Below are 12,536 nucleotides of genomic sequence, written 5' to 3' on the forward strand. Positions count from 1 at the left end.
TATTTATGTTCTAGTGTTAAAAATGAAGTATACCACCACCATCATCTCCTAAAGTGGAATTGTAATCGGATAGTTAAATGGTATCAATTTTTTTTCTTTCATTTTCTAATGAAGTTGAAGTTAGGTTTTTATTCTTAGATCAGAAAGTAAGAGTCAAAATTATATCTATATGAAACCTGAGTCATATTATCTCATAGATATTATCTCATAGAACAACATTAGTTGATAAAACTAATTAATGATTTGATACAAAGATTCAGTAAAATTTGATCTCTTTATTAAATTCTCCTATGTGTGTTAATTAGTTGCATATACATGCAGGTAATCCTGAAGTGAATTCATATCCTTTGTTATCCCAGTATTTTGAGATCTTCTCTTCCAACTATCATTCTCCACAAGATTTAAACCTTAAATCTTATTTAATATGATTAGTACCTTTCAAACCACTTAGTTAGAACATATGAAAAATTGATACAAAATCAAAGTAAAACACATCAATCCATATTTAAGTTTCTCATAACAGTTGGAAGCATCTGGTCTGATACATCCTTTGATTAACAACAATATCTGAAAAGAAAAATCTTATTTCCTTGAAACTTCATATATAATAACAGCATTGAACGTTAAAAGTCGAAATAATTAGAATTGCTTTTTGAATCGGTCAAATGTGAAAGCATATCAGGTGACAAGCGAAGCATGCGCACACTTCTCTCCATTTTAAGTTCATTGAGACGTTGAACTGTTGCCCTATGATTTTGTAGATTTTCTACACTAATTATCTTTGTATAAAACTGATATTGCAGTTGTGCAAGTTTCTCTAGCTTTGCAATCTGCTGATCTAGGTCGCCAACATACACTCGATTCAGCTTTTCCAACACATCATTTGCTATTTTATCGATCACTTCAGATTCCATCCTGCACATATATAATAATATCTAATCATGCTTAGGATAAATAAATTCCATACCTTAAGCCAAAGAGATGAATAAGGCTTAACAGTAACATCATAAAAAATTGGAGTCAATAAATAGAAATAGAAGTCAAAGTATAATTTTTCTCTTTGAAAGGCTAAATCTGGTGTGAACTTAACTTTGATTATGTTTGACATAGATGAATTACCTGGTGACAGAGCAATCCCAACCAGAAAAATTAGCAGCTTCCCTGAGAGCCTCTCGCCATTTCTGCAGCTTCTCCATCTGACCCGGCAACTGTCTCTCGTGTTTCTCAAACGCTTCTGCATAAGTTCCAGTCTGGTTGCGCACGTGGGAGGGATCTATGTCATAGAAAACGGGCAACACAATCTGCCCCCTCATCTTCCGACATTCGAGTATTTTCACAAGCTCATCCAAACACCACTTGGAGTTTCCGTAGTTTTTGGAGAAAACGATGACAGAGAGTTTTGCGTCCTCGATGGCCTTAAGAAGAGAGGACGATATCTCTTCTCCTCTCTGAAGGTTGTAGTCAATGTATGTGTTCACTTCGAGTCTGGTTAAGGACGCATGAAGGTGCCCAGTGAAAGTGTAGCGCGTGTCCTCGCCTCTGAAGCTGAGGAACACGTCGTGTTTTCCCTGAGAGGATGTTCCAGAGGAAGAAGAGCTTGACCATGCCATGGTGGGAGCTTTTGGTTAAAGGGTTTAACACTTTCTGTGTTTGTGAATATGTGAGTATGTGTCTATGTGAATGTCAACTCCTTATTCTTATAGCTTCTTCTGCCATGGAAGATACCTATTATACCGAAACCAGAATGAACCTTCCTACATGTGATCACACTCTTTCTAAGCTGTGCCCCACGATTCAAATTTCAATGGGTTTACGCGTGAAACTCCGTAGGAATACGGCTACGGTAGATTCTCAACCTCATTTATTGGTTTTCATTTTCATTTCAAAAATTGTACGATAAAAACTACTTCATTTAAGTCAAATATAGAAAAAAAAACAGTGAAAATAAATGAAAAAAAAAAGAGTTTGACTAAAGTCACGTACTTTTAAATTATTCATCCTTCGTTTCTCTTCGACCAAATACGTAAATTTTCTTCTATTCACACTATTTTCCCTTTGCCCAGAGAGAAAGGATACTATATAAATGATAAAATATTTTTCTTTATGTTTATCTCAGTAATAAAAGAACTAGCTTTCTTTAATAATCTCTAAATTAAAAATACTGTATATGTGTTTGTTTTTAAAGTATGTATGTATAATCATCATTAAATCCTAGTTATAATCACTTTAGAGACTAAAAAATTCGAGTAATTTTAATTTTAGGTCTTCCTAATAAAATATTGTGAGTGAAAATCGTTCCAGATAGTCATCCATTTGAACGTTTCATCATTTCAATCTTTGAAACAAATTTAAGTATTTTATGGAAGATTATTTTTCACGGAAAATTTTATGGAGGAATCAAACTACAGATAATGTAATGTGTTGAATATGACTAGTACGAGTTCGTATTGTTCAGTTTTATGTGTGTTTTGTCACTATCTGATCACTTAATAATATGAACTCTTAGGTTTAGCATAGTGACCCATTATCTAATCTTAGACTTGTAGGATTCAAGAGATCATCCAAGCTAGCATATGATAATTAAGAAAACACAAATAATAACTAACTAGAAGAGGTGTTATATTTAATGACATCTCTTTCCACTAACTTAATCTTGATGCAAAGTCATGTCTTACTAACTTTGCTTAAGAAGACTCGCTAGCTATAAAAAAAATGTTGTTATCATCATCCGTTTATAAATAGACCTAACGAGATAATGCACATTGAATTTCGGGTTAAGGCCTAATTTTTTTTTATGATAGATTGTAATAATTAAATTATACATTGACTCACATTTTTTTACTTCCATTTTTCATTTTTTGAGGTGATGAGTAATTGATTTTTTTAAAAAATATTAGTACATTAATCAACCATCCATACTAAATCACGTAAAAAAAACAAAGTATAAAAATAAAAAAAATGAGAGTGATAATATAATTTTTCTATAAGAAAATTTTGTCCGACATCATTGCTTTTTAATATTTGTAAGGAAAATGATAATTTAACCCACTTTTTTGATCCACTTTTAATCCATTGTTTTAATCACCGTTAGATCATCTTTTTGTATTCTTTCTAGTGATGTGATGATCTAATAGTAATTAAAATGATAGATTAAAAATGGATCAAAATAAATGGGTTAAAGTATCATTGTTTCTGTCCCGTTTCGTAACTATGAAATGAAAAGTCAAAATTGGCGAACCTTAGAAAACCGGAATATATGCTTTCTGGTTTGTGTCAACTTGCGACATTATAGCCGAGTTTTGCGACTGTTCTATATCCTTTTCACATGCATAAAATGCTGACTTTTCAGTACCCAACTTGCAATGCATTCACTTTAGCAAGAAGCAACAACCACGAAATTTCAAACTACTTGCTTCTGACATTCACTGTTATTATTGATGTTCTTTAATCCTAGGTTATAGAGAGGTACCTATCTATAAAGCGAAGTATATCATCAAAGTGCTTAACTTCACATACTCAATATTTCTGGCCATATTCATAGCATATCATGTATTCATCCTCTTCATCTTCCTCCAATACTAAACCAGAAAAACACGAGGTGTTCATTAGCTTCAAAAGTGAAGACACCCGCAAGACATTCACAAGCCATCTTAATGCTGCTTTGAAAAGACGAGATATCGAAACCTACGTAGAATGCAAAGTTGAGAGAGGAGAGGAAATACCCTTAACCCATGTTAAGGCTATTGAAGAGTCCACACTCTCTTTGATTGTTTTCTCCAAAAACTATGCGGATTCTAGGTGTTTGGATGAACTGGTGAAAATTGTGGAGTGTGGAAAGAGAAAAAAGCAAATTGTATTGCCTGTTTTCTATGACATTGATCCTTCTGATGTGAGGAACCAGAGAGGAACCTTTGCTGAGGCATTTACCAAACATGAACGACATTTTGAGGTGAAGAAGGTACGAGAATGGAGGAATGCTTTGGTGGAAGCAGCAAATTTTTCCGGTTGGGATTGCAACGACGTCAACAGGTAATCTATTTCAATATTTAGTTTTGCTTGAACTATGATATGGACTTTTGTGAAATTGTTAGGTTGGTATACGCTATATTTTGTCAAAAGTCTTATGTCAGCCAAAAATCAAATCAATTTATAATATATAACCGGATAAATCTCAATTTTATAAGATTAAGTAAAATTTAAAATTTATTTCTTTAACATTTTTTTAACATAATATCAAAATCATAAATTATATTTTATTCTAATGAAATTTGTTGTTCGAATTTTACCTACTATCGAACCAACCTATTAATGTTTAATCTCACATACGAAATATATATGCCTTAACTGATGATATCGATTAGAGATAAGTCAATTCAAAATATATATGAGTGAGTGAAAATCTCACCTTATAAACCAATCTTGTGAAATTGAACTAGATTTAAAATCGATTTCTTAACCCATTTTGTGTCATGTGGTGTGGTAAAGGATAGAGTTTGAAATGGTTGTTTACTTGTGTGAACAGGACAGAGTTTGAAATGGTTGAGGAAATTGCGAACGATGTGCTTCAAAAGTTGAACCGTGCGAATGTGAGTGACCTAGATGCGCAGATTGCTAAATTGGAACAACTGGCAAAACTTCAAGGTGAATTTTATCAAAAGATTATCAGTGTGGAAAACTTGCAAAATCAACGGGCTACGGTTCAACGTGTGATAGAACTTAAAATGGAGAGGAACATGCGTTTGCTTCGTCTAACACCGGATTTGCTCTCACATATGCAAAGGTCAAACTCTGACGATAGTTATGGTGGTGTCTTTGGAAATACGTTTTTTTGAAGGTCCGTTTCAGTGAGTTTTACGAACGAAACTTTTTTATTTCTTAAAATGGTAAATGTAGAAGGAAGGAGGAAGATGGATTCGAAGGTTAATTGTTTATTTCATTCGCTTGTTTAATCTCAGTTGTTGTGTAAGTTTTATTATAAACCGATCAACACTACTTGAAAAAATTTAAATAATTATCTATTTTAGTGATAAAAGATTGTTAGTCATTATAGTAACTAATTTAGATACCAATTTACAAAATAAAAAATTATTGATTATTAAAATAAATACAAAAATTACAATTTATCTCTTTGTTTCTAAAATTTAGCTATCAAGATTTTGACTATCAAACAAAATTTATCACTAAATATTAGTTATCAAGATTTTAACTACCAAAAGAACTAGTTTCTAAATTAGCCTTTAATTAATTAATGTAAATTAAAAAAAATTATTCATAATAATGACTATTTTAGTAACTTATAATTTTTTATTTTATAAACTGATATTTAAACTGGTCAATTATAATAACTAACAATTTTTTGTTACTAAAATTAGTTGTTAATGAGAGATTTTTTTGTAGTGCAATAGAATGGATTTATTTTTATCTTATTGTATTTCAATTCATTTTATTATTTCATTATATTTTGATATATTAATATAGTTTATTTTTTACTATGGTCATGATATTTTTCATTCAACTTACAACTTCATAAATTATTATTCCATTACAATAATTTTATTTATATTTATTTATTAGGTTAATGTAATACTTTATTGTAAATTGGTTTTAAACATGTGGCTACACACGGGTTGATGTTTGTTTATATCTTTATTAAAATAGATTTGAAAGTTGATGAAAGAAATAATAAATATTTTTAAGTTTATAGTTATGTTTTGAATATAATTAATCTGAAAATTTATTTATAGGTTTAGAAAGTCAATATGTCTATAAACTATAAATAATAGACTTTGTAAAATTATAAAGGATCATGTGCAAAAATATAGAATAAACTCTCTAAAAATATAAAGGATATACATAAATATGTAAAGTATACTTATTAAAAATATAAACTAATGTATGAACAAACTGGTTTAATGTGTTTTGCTAGACTCGTCGAATAAATGCATTGACAAACTTGTCTAATATGTGTTGTTAGACTTGTTTAATCAGTATATAGACACACTTGTCTAATATGTATTGTTAGACTCATCTAATCAATATATGGACAAATTTGTCTAATGTGTATATATAGCAAGACTCGTCTAATCAAGTAATGAATAGTCGTCTAATGCATATTAATAGACTCATCTAATATGTGTATCAACAGACTCATCTAACTATATTACTAGACTTGTGTAATTAATGTATAAATAAAAGCATATAATGTGTGTTACAAGACTTGTTTGATCAGTGTATGAACATACTTGTCTAATGTGTATCCTTAGACTCAACTAATCAATGTATGGAATAACTCATCTAATATTTTTTGCTATACTCATCTTATCAATATATGGACAGACTCATCCAATGTGTATAGCTAGACCTGTCTAATGTTTTTCATTATACTCATCTAATTAGTGTATGAACATACTCATCTAATTTATATTGCAAGATTTCTCTAATCATTGAATGAATAGACTTATCTAAAGTGTATTATTAGATTTGTCTAATTTGTATATGGAATGACTCATCCAATGTATATTGTTAGACTCATCTAATAAGTACATCAACAAATTCATCTAGTGTTTTTTGCTTTACTCATATAATCAAAGTATTTCTTGACTTATTTAATAAATTTTGTTATACTCGTCTAATCAACGTATGGAATGACTTATCTAATATATTTTGTTATACTTGTCTAATTAGAGTATGTACAATCTTGTCTAATATGTAATGTTAGACTCATGTAATTTTTTTCTTATATTAGTATAATTAGTGTATGGAAAGACTTTGTAATGTATATTGGTAGACTCATATAATCAATACATCGACAGACTTGTCTAATATGAATTGGTAGACTCTCTGATGATCATAAAGACACACTCATCTAACGTGGATTGTTAGACATGTCTAATTAGTGTATATTCAGACTCGTGTAATGTGTATTGCAATGAGTGGACAAATTCATCTGATGTATGTTGCTAGACTCCTGTAATTAGTGTATGAATATAGTTTACTAATCAATGTATATGCATATTCATTTAATGTGTATTGCAAAAATTTATCTAATTAGTGAATGGACAGACTAGTCTAATATGTATCAATAGACTCGTATAATTTGTGTATGCACAGACTTGTGCAATGTATATTACAACTCTTGTCCTATTAGTGTATAGATACTTGTCTACTATTTGTTATTCGACCTTCTAACATGTATTAATAGACTCGTATAATTTGTGAATACAAAGAATATGAAACAAAATTTATAATATCAAGAGTGCAATTTTTTTATTATAAATATATAATTTAAACCTTTAAATTGAACTTTTAAGTACAATGTTTTAATTTATTTTGTTACAAATACATTTATTTAAAATTTTATACCAATTTCTATGTATATATAATTAGTGCTAGTTTTTTTTAATTAATATCATTTTAATTTTTACATACTAAAAATGTCAACAATAAGAATATGTATATTATAATTTAATATAAATAAATAAATTGAATTTTTGGTTGACAATTTTTTGTAAGATTAAATTATTACATGACATTGTAAACAATTTGTATCATTAATCAATATATTTTTAAATAATATTATTTTAAGACATAAAAGTAAAATATATTTTTATAAATTTAATTTTTTTTAAACAATCAAGTAATTAGAAATCATAAAAAATAAAATTAAAAATATAAATTATTCTTTAATAATTTATTAGATGACTAAGTAATTAGAAATTATAAAAAGATAAAATTAAGAATGAAAAAATTGTGTGAAAATATATTTATTTTTTAGGACAAATCAATTTAAAAAAAATAAATGGATAAAAGAATATAATAACATCTATGCACATGTAACATCAAAAGAAATGTAAATAATATGCAAATTAACAATGTACTAAAAAACCACCTTTTGGAACACTTCTCAACAAAATAAATATGAATAAGAAGGTAAGTTTGTTAGTATTTTCTTTTCTTATGTCATAATAGTAGCGTCAAAATAAATATAAATAAAAAGCAAATTAACAACGTACTAAAAATCTATCTTTTGAGACACTTCTCAACAAAATAAACATGGGTAAAAAAGTAAGTTTGTTAGTATTTTATTTCTTATGTTATAATAAATAAGTTTAATTATTAATTTGGTTCTCTAATCTTATTAGAATTTTTAAAAAATCTCTGGTTATTGATTTTTCAATTTACTCCTTTAATTTTTTTTAAAAATTCCATTTGAATTTTTTTTTCACTAAGGACGACTGTTAAAAATGCGAATTCTCCACCCATATTTGACAATCTATGTAGAGAAAGCGATCAAATTAGTGAAAATGATATATATTCTTGTTATATATATTCTTGTTGAATATGTTAGTGACAATGTTCAAATTGAATGTTTGTAAAGTAAAGAATCAAATTGGATGTTTCTAAAAAACTAAATGAATAAATTGGAAAAATCAATAACTAGGAGTTTTTTAAAAAATTTGAATAAAATTAAAGAAAAAAAATTTAAAATTAAACCTAAAAGATATTGAATAATAGAAGGATTGTCAAATAGTGTAGAAGGATTGTCAAATAAGATATTCTCTAATTTGATATCCTCTTTCTTTCTAAATACAGTTCTATAAATTTAAATCTTTATTCTCTAATAATTAGGCATTCTCACCATCAATTATAGGAATGTGAGGAAAATACAAAACAAGGATATTTAGTAAAATGAACGCAGTCCCAGGTAAAAATTCGTCTTCGGTCCCCAAAGATTGGGTCAAAATCAGTTTTAATTTCTACATTTTGAATAGGTAGAAGTTTTAGTCCTAATTATGAAATGGGGTAAATTTAGTCTTGTTATGATTCTTAAATTCACATTTCAAAGTAGTTCATATATTAGGAGCTGACAACAAAGTTTTAAAGTAAACATATTCCTCATGAATCATGGATATTCATCTTTATGGAGAGAAATTATGAGTAATGGGCTCAAATAAAACTTTCAACAGAGTTGCAACCAGTAGATTCTTAAACAATGTGTTTAGTTTCATGTTTAAGATGTGATTTTAAGAAGCAATGAAGTGTGCACAATCATTGTTCGAAACAATACCTAAAAGAACTTGAGATTTTGGGATACTGTAAAATAAATATTTAGACCAGAAGTGGAGGTGCTTGTAAACATAGGTTGACCATTGAGATTCAGAATTTATGGCACAACCATTAACAAATGAATATTCAGATTAAAGATTATATTTCTCAAATTCTTAGCAGAAAAATGGACTTAAGAATGCAGTGTGCCAAATAAGTTTTAATCATACAATGTAAGTGAATAAATTCTCAACACAATTTTCAGATAATGTGTTCACAAATCATTAAAGGGCTCTGAGTATCAGAAAAACTGCCTAGGAAGTCAAACTCTTTAAATATTGCATCAGTGTATAGTGCAAAAAAGAAACTAAACTTTTCCTTGGCAAATGAGGAGTATAATCATACTCTCACAACAGAAGACACAAACAAGTAAAGGTGTTCCTTCTTTATGTTCAAACTTCAAGGACACTCAGGCTCAAACTTAGTCTAAAAAACCAGATACGGTGTCCTCCATCTTAAATTGCTAAATTTTACATTTCAAAAAGAAAAGATGCACTACAAAGTTAAAAGTTAAGTAGGTCTTAAGCTTCCCAATTGAAATTATACTCCACCTAAGAAAAGAAAATATTGCAGAATCACGATGTTCTCCAACAAAATGTTCATGTAATGGCTGTGATGCCTAACCTATTTAGAAGATGTTATCCAACAAGAACTATCAGTCAGCCCATGATTTTTCAAATCATCAGTAAAAGGGTATATACAAAATCTCAGCTTTTTCACTTTTACATGTAACTGAACTAGGATGCTCTATTATGAAATATAAGCAAATGAAAACAAAGAGAATGAATAACAAAACTAACAATTTATTTTACTGTTGACAAAGGAAAAATCATACATTTCACATCAATTTGACGGATTCAAACCTTTTTTAAGATTTCTAAGGATGCTCCACATGAATGTAGAAACAAAGAAAAGAATGATACCAGTAATAATAGCATACTTGAGGCCAAGGTTCACTAGCAGGTTTACTAGCAGCCCAGCAAAAACCACACCAAAGAAATTAGCAGATACAGCAGCCCAAAATGGCATATCAAGAATAGCTGCTATAAATGCTCCAGTCCATGCTCCTGTTCCAGGAAAAGGGACAGCCACAAACAGCATCAGACCAAGCCACTGAAACTCCTCCACTGGACCAGCCTTCTCTTTGGCATTCTTAAACAACATGTCAAGAAATCGTGACAGAGTAGAGCTCCTTGCAGCGATGAAAGACGCAAATCTTTTCAGGTACAGTACAATGAATGGCACAGGGACCATGTTCCTACATCAATCACACAAATATGGTTCATCCAACCATGGTAGAACTCCCACAATTACCAAAAATCAATCTAAATTACGTCAACGGTAAACAAACAATGTCATATTATCTGACATAACTGTTCCAAGAAAAGATGGAATGTCACAACAAACCAAACAAATTAACCATGAGAAATCAACAGAGCCACGTAAGGACAAATGGGTGCCAAGATTGCAGTGAATTTCAAGAATATCTTACAAAAAATAGCTACAGAAGAGTGTGCTTAATAGAATGAAAAAATTTAAAAGACTAACCCCAGAATGGACAAGATTGTCAAAGTTGTGGGGTTGAGTTGCATCCAGTAACCCACAGGAATAGCACCACGAAGCTCAAGCACAGGAAGAGTGGCAAGTGTGAAAACCACAACCCCATCAGGCCAACCCAATTTCCTCAAAGAATTGGCAATTTTCAAGCCAAAGCCAGAGGCTTTGATGGAGTCAACAGCAGCATTTGCATCCTTTGAAACCGCAAACCAAGCCAGGGACAAAGAGGCCCAAAATATGACCCAGAAGGCGAATTTAACTGGCTTTTCCCCAGAAAGCAGCAATCTTTCGGCTTCATCAGCAGGGTCAAAGCATTCATCAGAAGAAGCTCTTGTCTGGGTCGGTGAGAAAGGGGCAATTGCAATAGAAGGTCTGAAATGGGGGGTGCCGTGAAGGGTCGAGAATGAGAAATTTGATTTAAGAGATTGTGTACCCTTTTGGAAGAGAGGACGAAAATTGAAAGGTGAAATCCTGCTGTGGGTTTTTCTGAAATGCAATGATGATGTTAGTGACAACGATGTGGCAGCCATTGTTAACCCAACAACTTGGGAAAGATGAAAACTATGTTTGATAAGAGAAAGTGTGGAACTTAGAATTGAGAAAGGTTGGTATTCAAGTTCATTACAATCATCATCTTGAGTGAGTGAGGCCGAGGGGTTGAATACTCTACATGTATAACCCTGGAAAGCAAATATTTTCAATTTTTTTAAATGAAGAAAGAGATATGTAGAAAAGAAAATATAGATAACAATATTTAATATTTTGTTTGATCTACTAAAGAAACTAAGAAAAAAAGTTATTAGAAAACTTCCAAATAATCCACGATTACTTTGTCGACCATGTATTTTATATTGGTTTTTTTTTTTTTCATTCATGAATGGAATTTATCATATTACCTATGACTACTTTCTCTAATACATTCTCTTTTCTTTCAATTATGGAATTTACTATATTATATTTATATCCCTTTAACATATAGTGTTTTTTTCTTTTTTGGAATTTGTCACATTGTTTACTCTGTCAATGCCAATTTAATATGTTGGTTTTTGATTTCTTATGATGTTTTCTATTACAAACACTCTTATGTCCTATGTTTTCTTATTTTTTATAATTTTAATGCATGAAAAACAAAGACAAAAAAATAGTAACAAAGTTAGGTTATACTTTTTATTCACATCTTTTTTATTTGAAAAAGAGTAAAAATGTCATAAATATTGTGTAAGAGATAGAAATTTACCGCAAGACAATTAATATTACCTTCAATAATATCTTTCTTACTTATTATTAAAAATCAAAACTTTATTGTGACATGGTTCCCTAGTTACGTCCCTAGATAATTGTTGCACCTCACAACAAAATAATATCTGACTCTTCTTTTACTTTTTTTCATTTTACAAATTGTTCTTATTTATAAATATGTATATATGTTTACAATACAATATTATTTCAAATTTAATTAACTATTTTTTGTTGGTTATGGGTTTTAACATTTTCTAGAACCAATATAATAATATGTGAAACTATTTTCTTTATATCAGCAGCAATAGAATACACACATATATAATGTACATTAGATATGTTCCAACTCATAAAATAAATAAAAAATGGTATAAATTTGTGCAATAGATGGTTATTTTATATTTATACTATTAAAAGTAAATTAATTGATAATCATCAAACTCATCCAAAATTCCTACTAATGCATTTATAGAGTAGCAAGTCAAATTATTATTATATATATATATATATATATATATATATATATATTCAATAATTTGATGACAACTTAAAATAATAATATTTAATTACATATTATCACATTATTACAGATGTCTTTTATTTTTTCTTGAAACTAATTAACGAGGATATATGCC

General features: G+C 29.4%; 3 protein-coding genes across 3 annotated transcripts; 1 reads left to right on the forward strand and 2 right to left on the reverse strand.

The window, feature by feature from the left end:
- Positions 1–479: 479 nt before the first annotated feature.
- Positions 480–1,743, reverse strand: LOC114171949 (toll/interleukin-1 receptor-like protein). The gene is made up of 2 exons (XM_028056718.1): positions 1,120–1,743; positions 480–915 (listed from the first exon to the last, which is right to left on the reverse strand). Exons 1-2 carry the CDS (start codon positions 1,608–1,610, stop codon positions 624–626), a joined length of 783 nt encoding a protein of 260 aa, XP_027912519.1. The 5' UTR covers positions 1,611–1,743; the 3' UTR covers positions 480–623.
- Positions 1,744–3,366: 1,623 nt separating this feature from the next.
- Positions 3,367–5,032, forward strand: LOC114172467 (TMV resistance protein N-like). The gene is made up of 2 exons (XM_028056932.1): positions 3,367–4,029; positions 4,523–5,032. Exons 1-2 carry the CDS (start codon positions 3,548–3,550, stop codon positions 4,830–4,832), a joined length of 792 nt encoding a protein of 263 aa, XP_027912733.1. The 5' UTR covers positions 3,367–3,547; the 3' UTR covers positions 4,833–5,032.
- A 4,860-nt stretch (positions 5,033–9,892) lies between these two features.
- Positions 9,893–11,360, reverse strand: LOC114173045. Its single transcript, XM_028057241.1, has 2 exons — positions 10,654–11,360; positions 9,893–10,363 (listed from the first exon to the last, which is right to left on the reverse strand). The coding sequence occupies exons 1-2, from the start codon at positions 11,190–11,192 to the stop codon at positions 9,949–9,951; spliced, it is 954 nt and encodes a 317-aa protein (XP_027913042.1). The 5' UTR covers positions 11,193–11,360; the 3' UTR covers positions 9,893–9,948.
- Between the last annotated feature and the right edge of the window lie 1,176 nt (positions 11,361–12,536).

Source organism: Vigna unguiculata, chromosome 2, assembly GCF_004118075.2.
Source record: "Vigna unguiculata cultivar IT97K-499-35 chromosome 2, ASM411807v1, whole genome shotgun sequence".
NCBI lineage: Eukaryota > Viridiplantae > Streptophyta > Magnoliopsida > Fabales > Fabaceae > Vigna > Vigna unguiculata.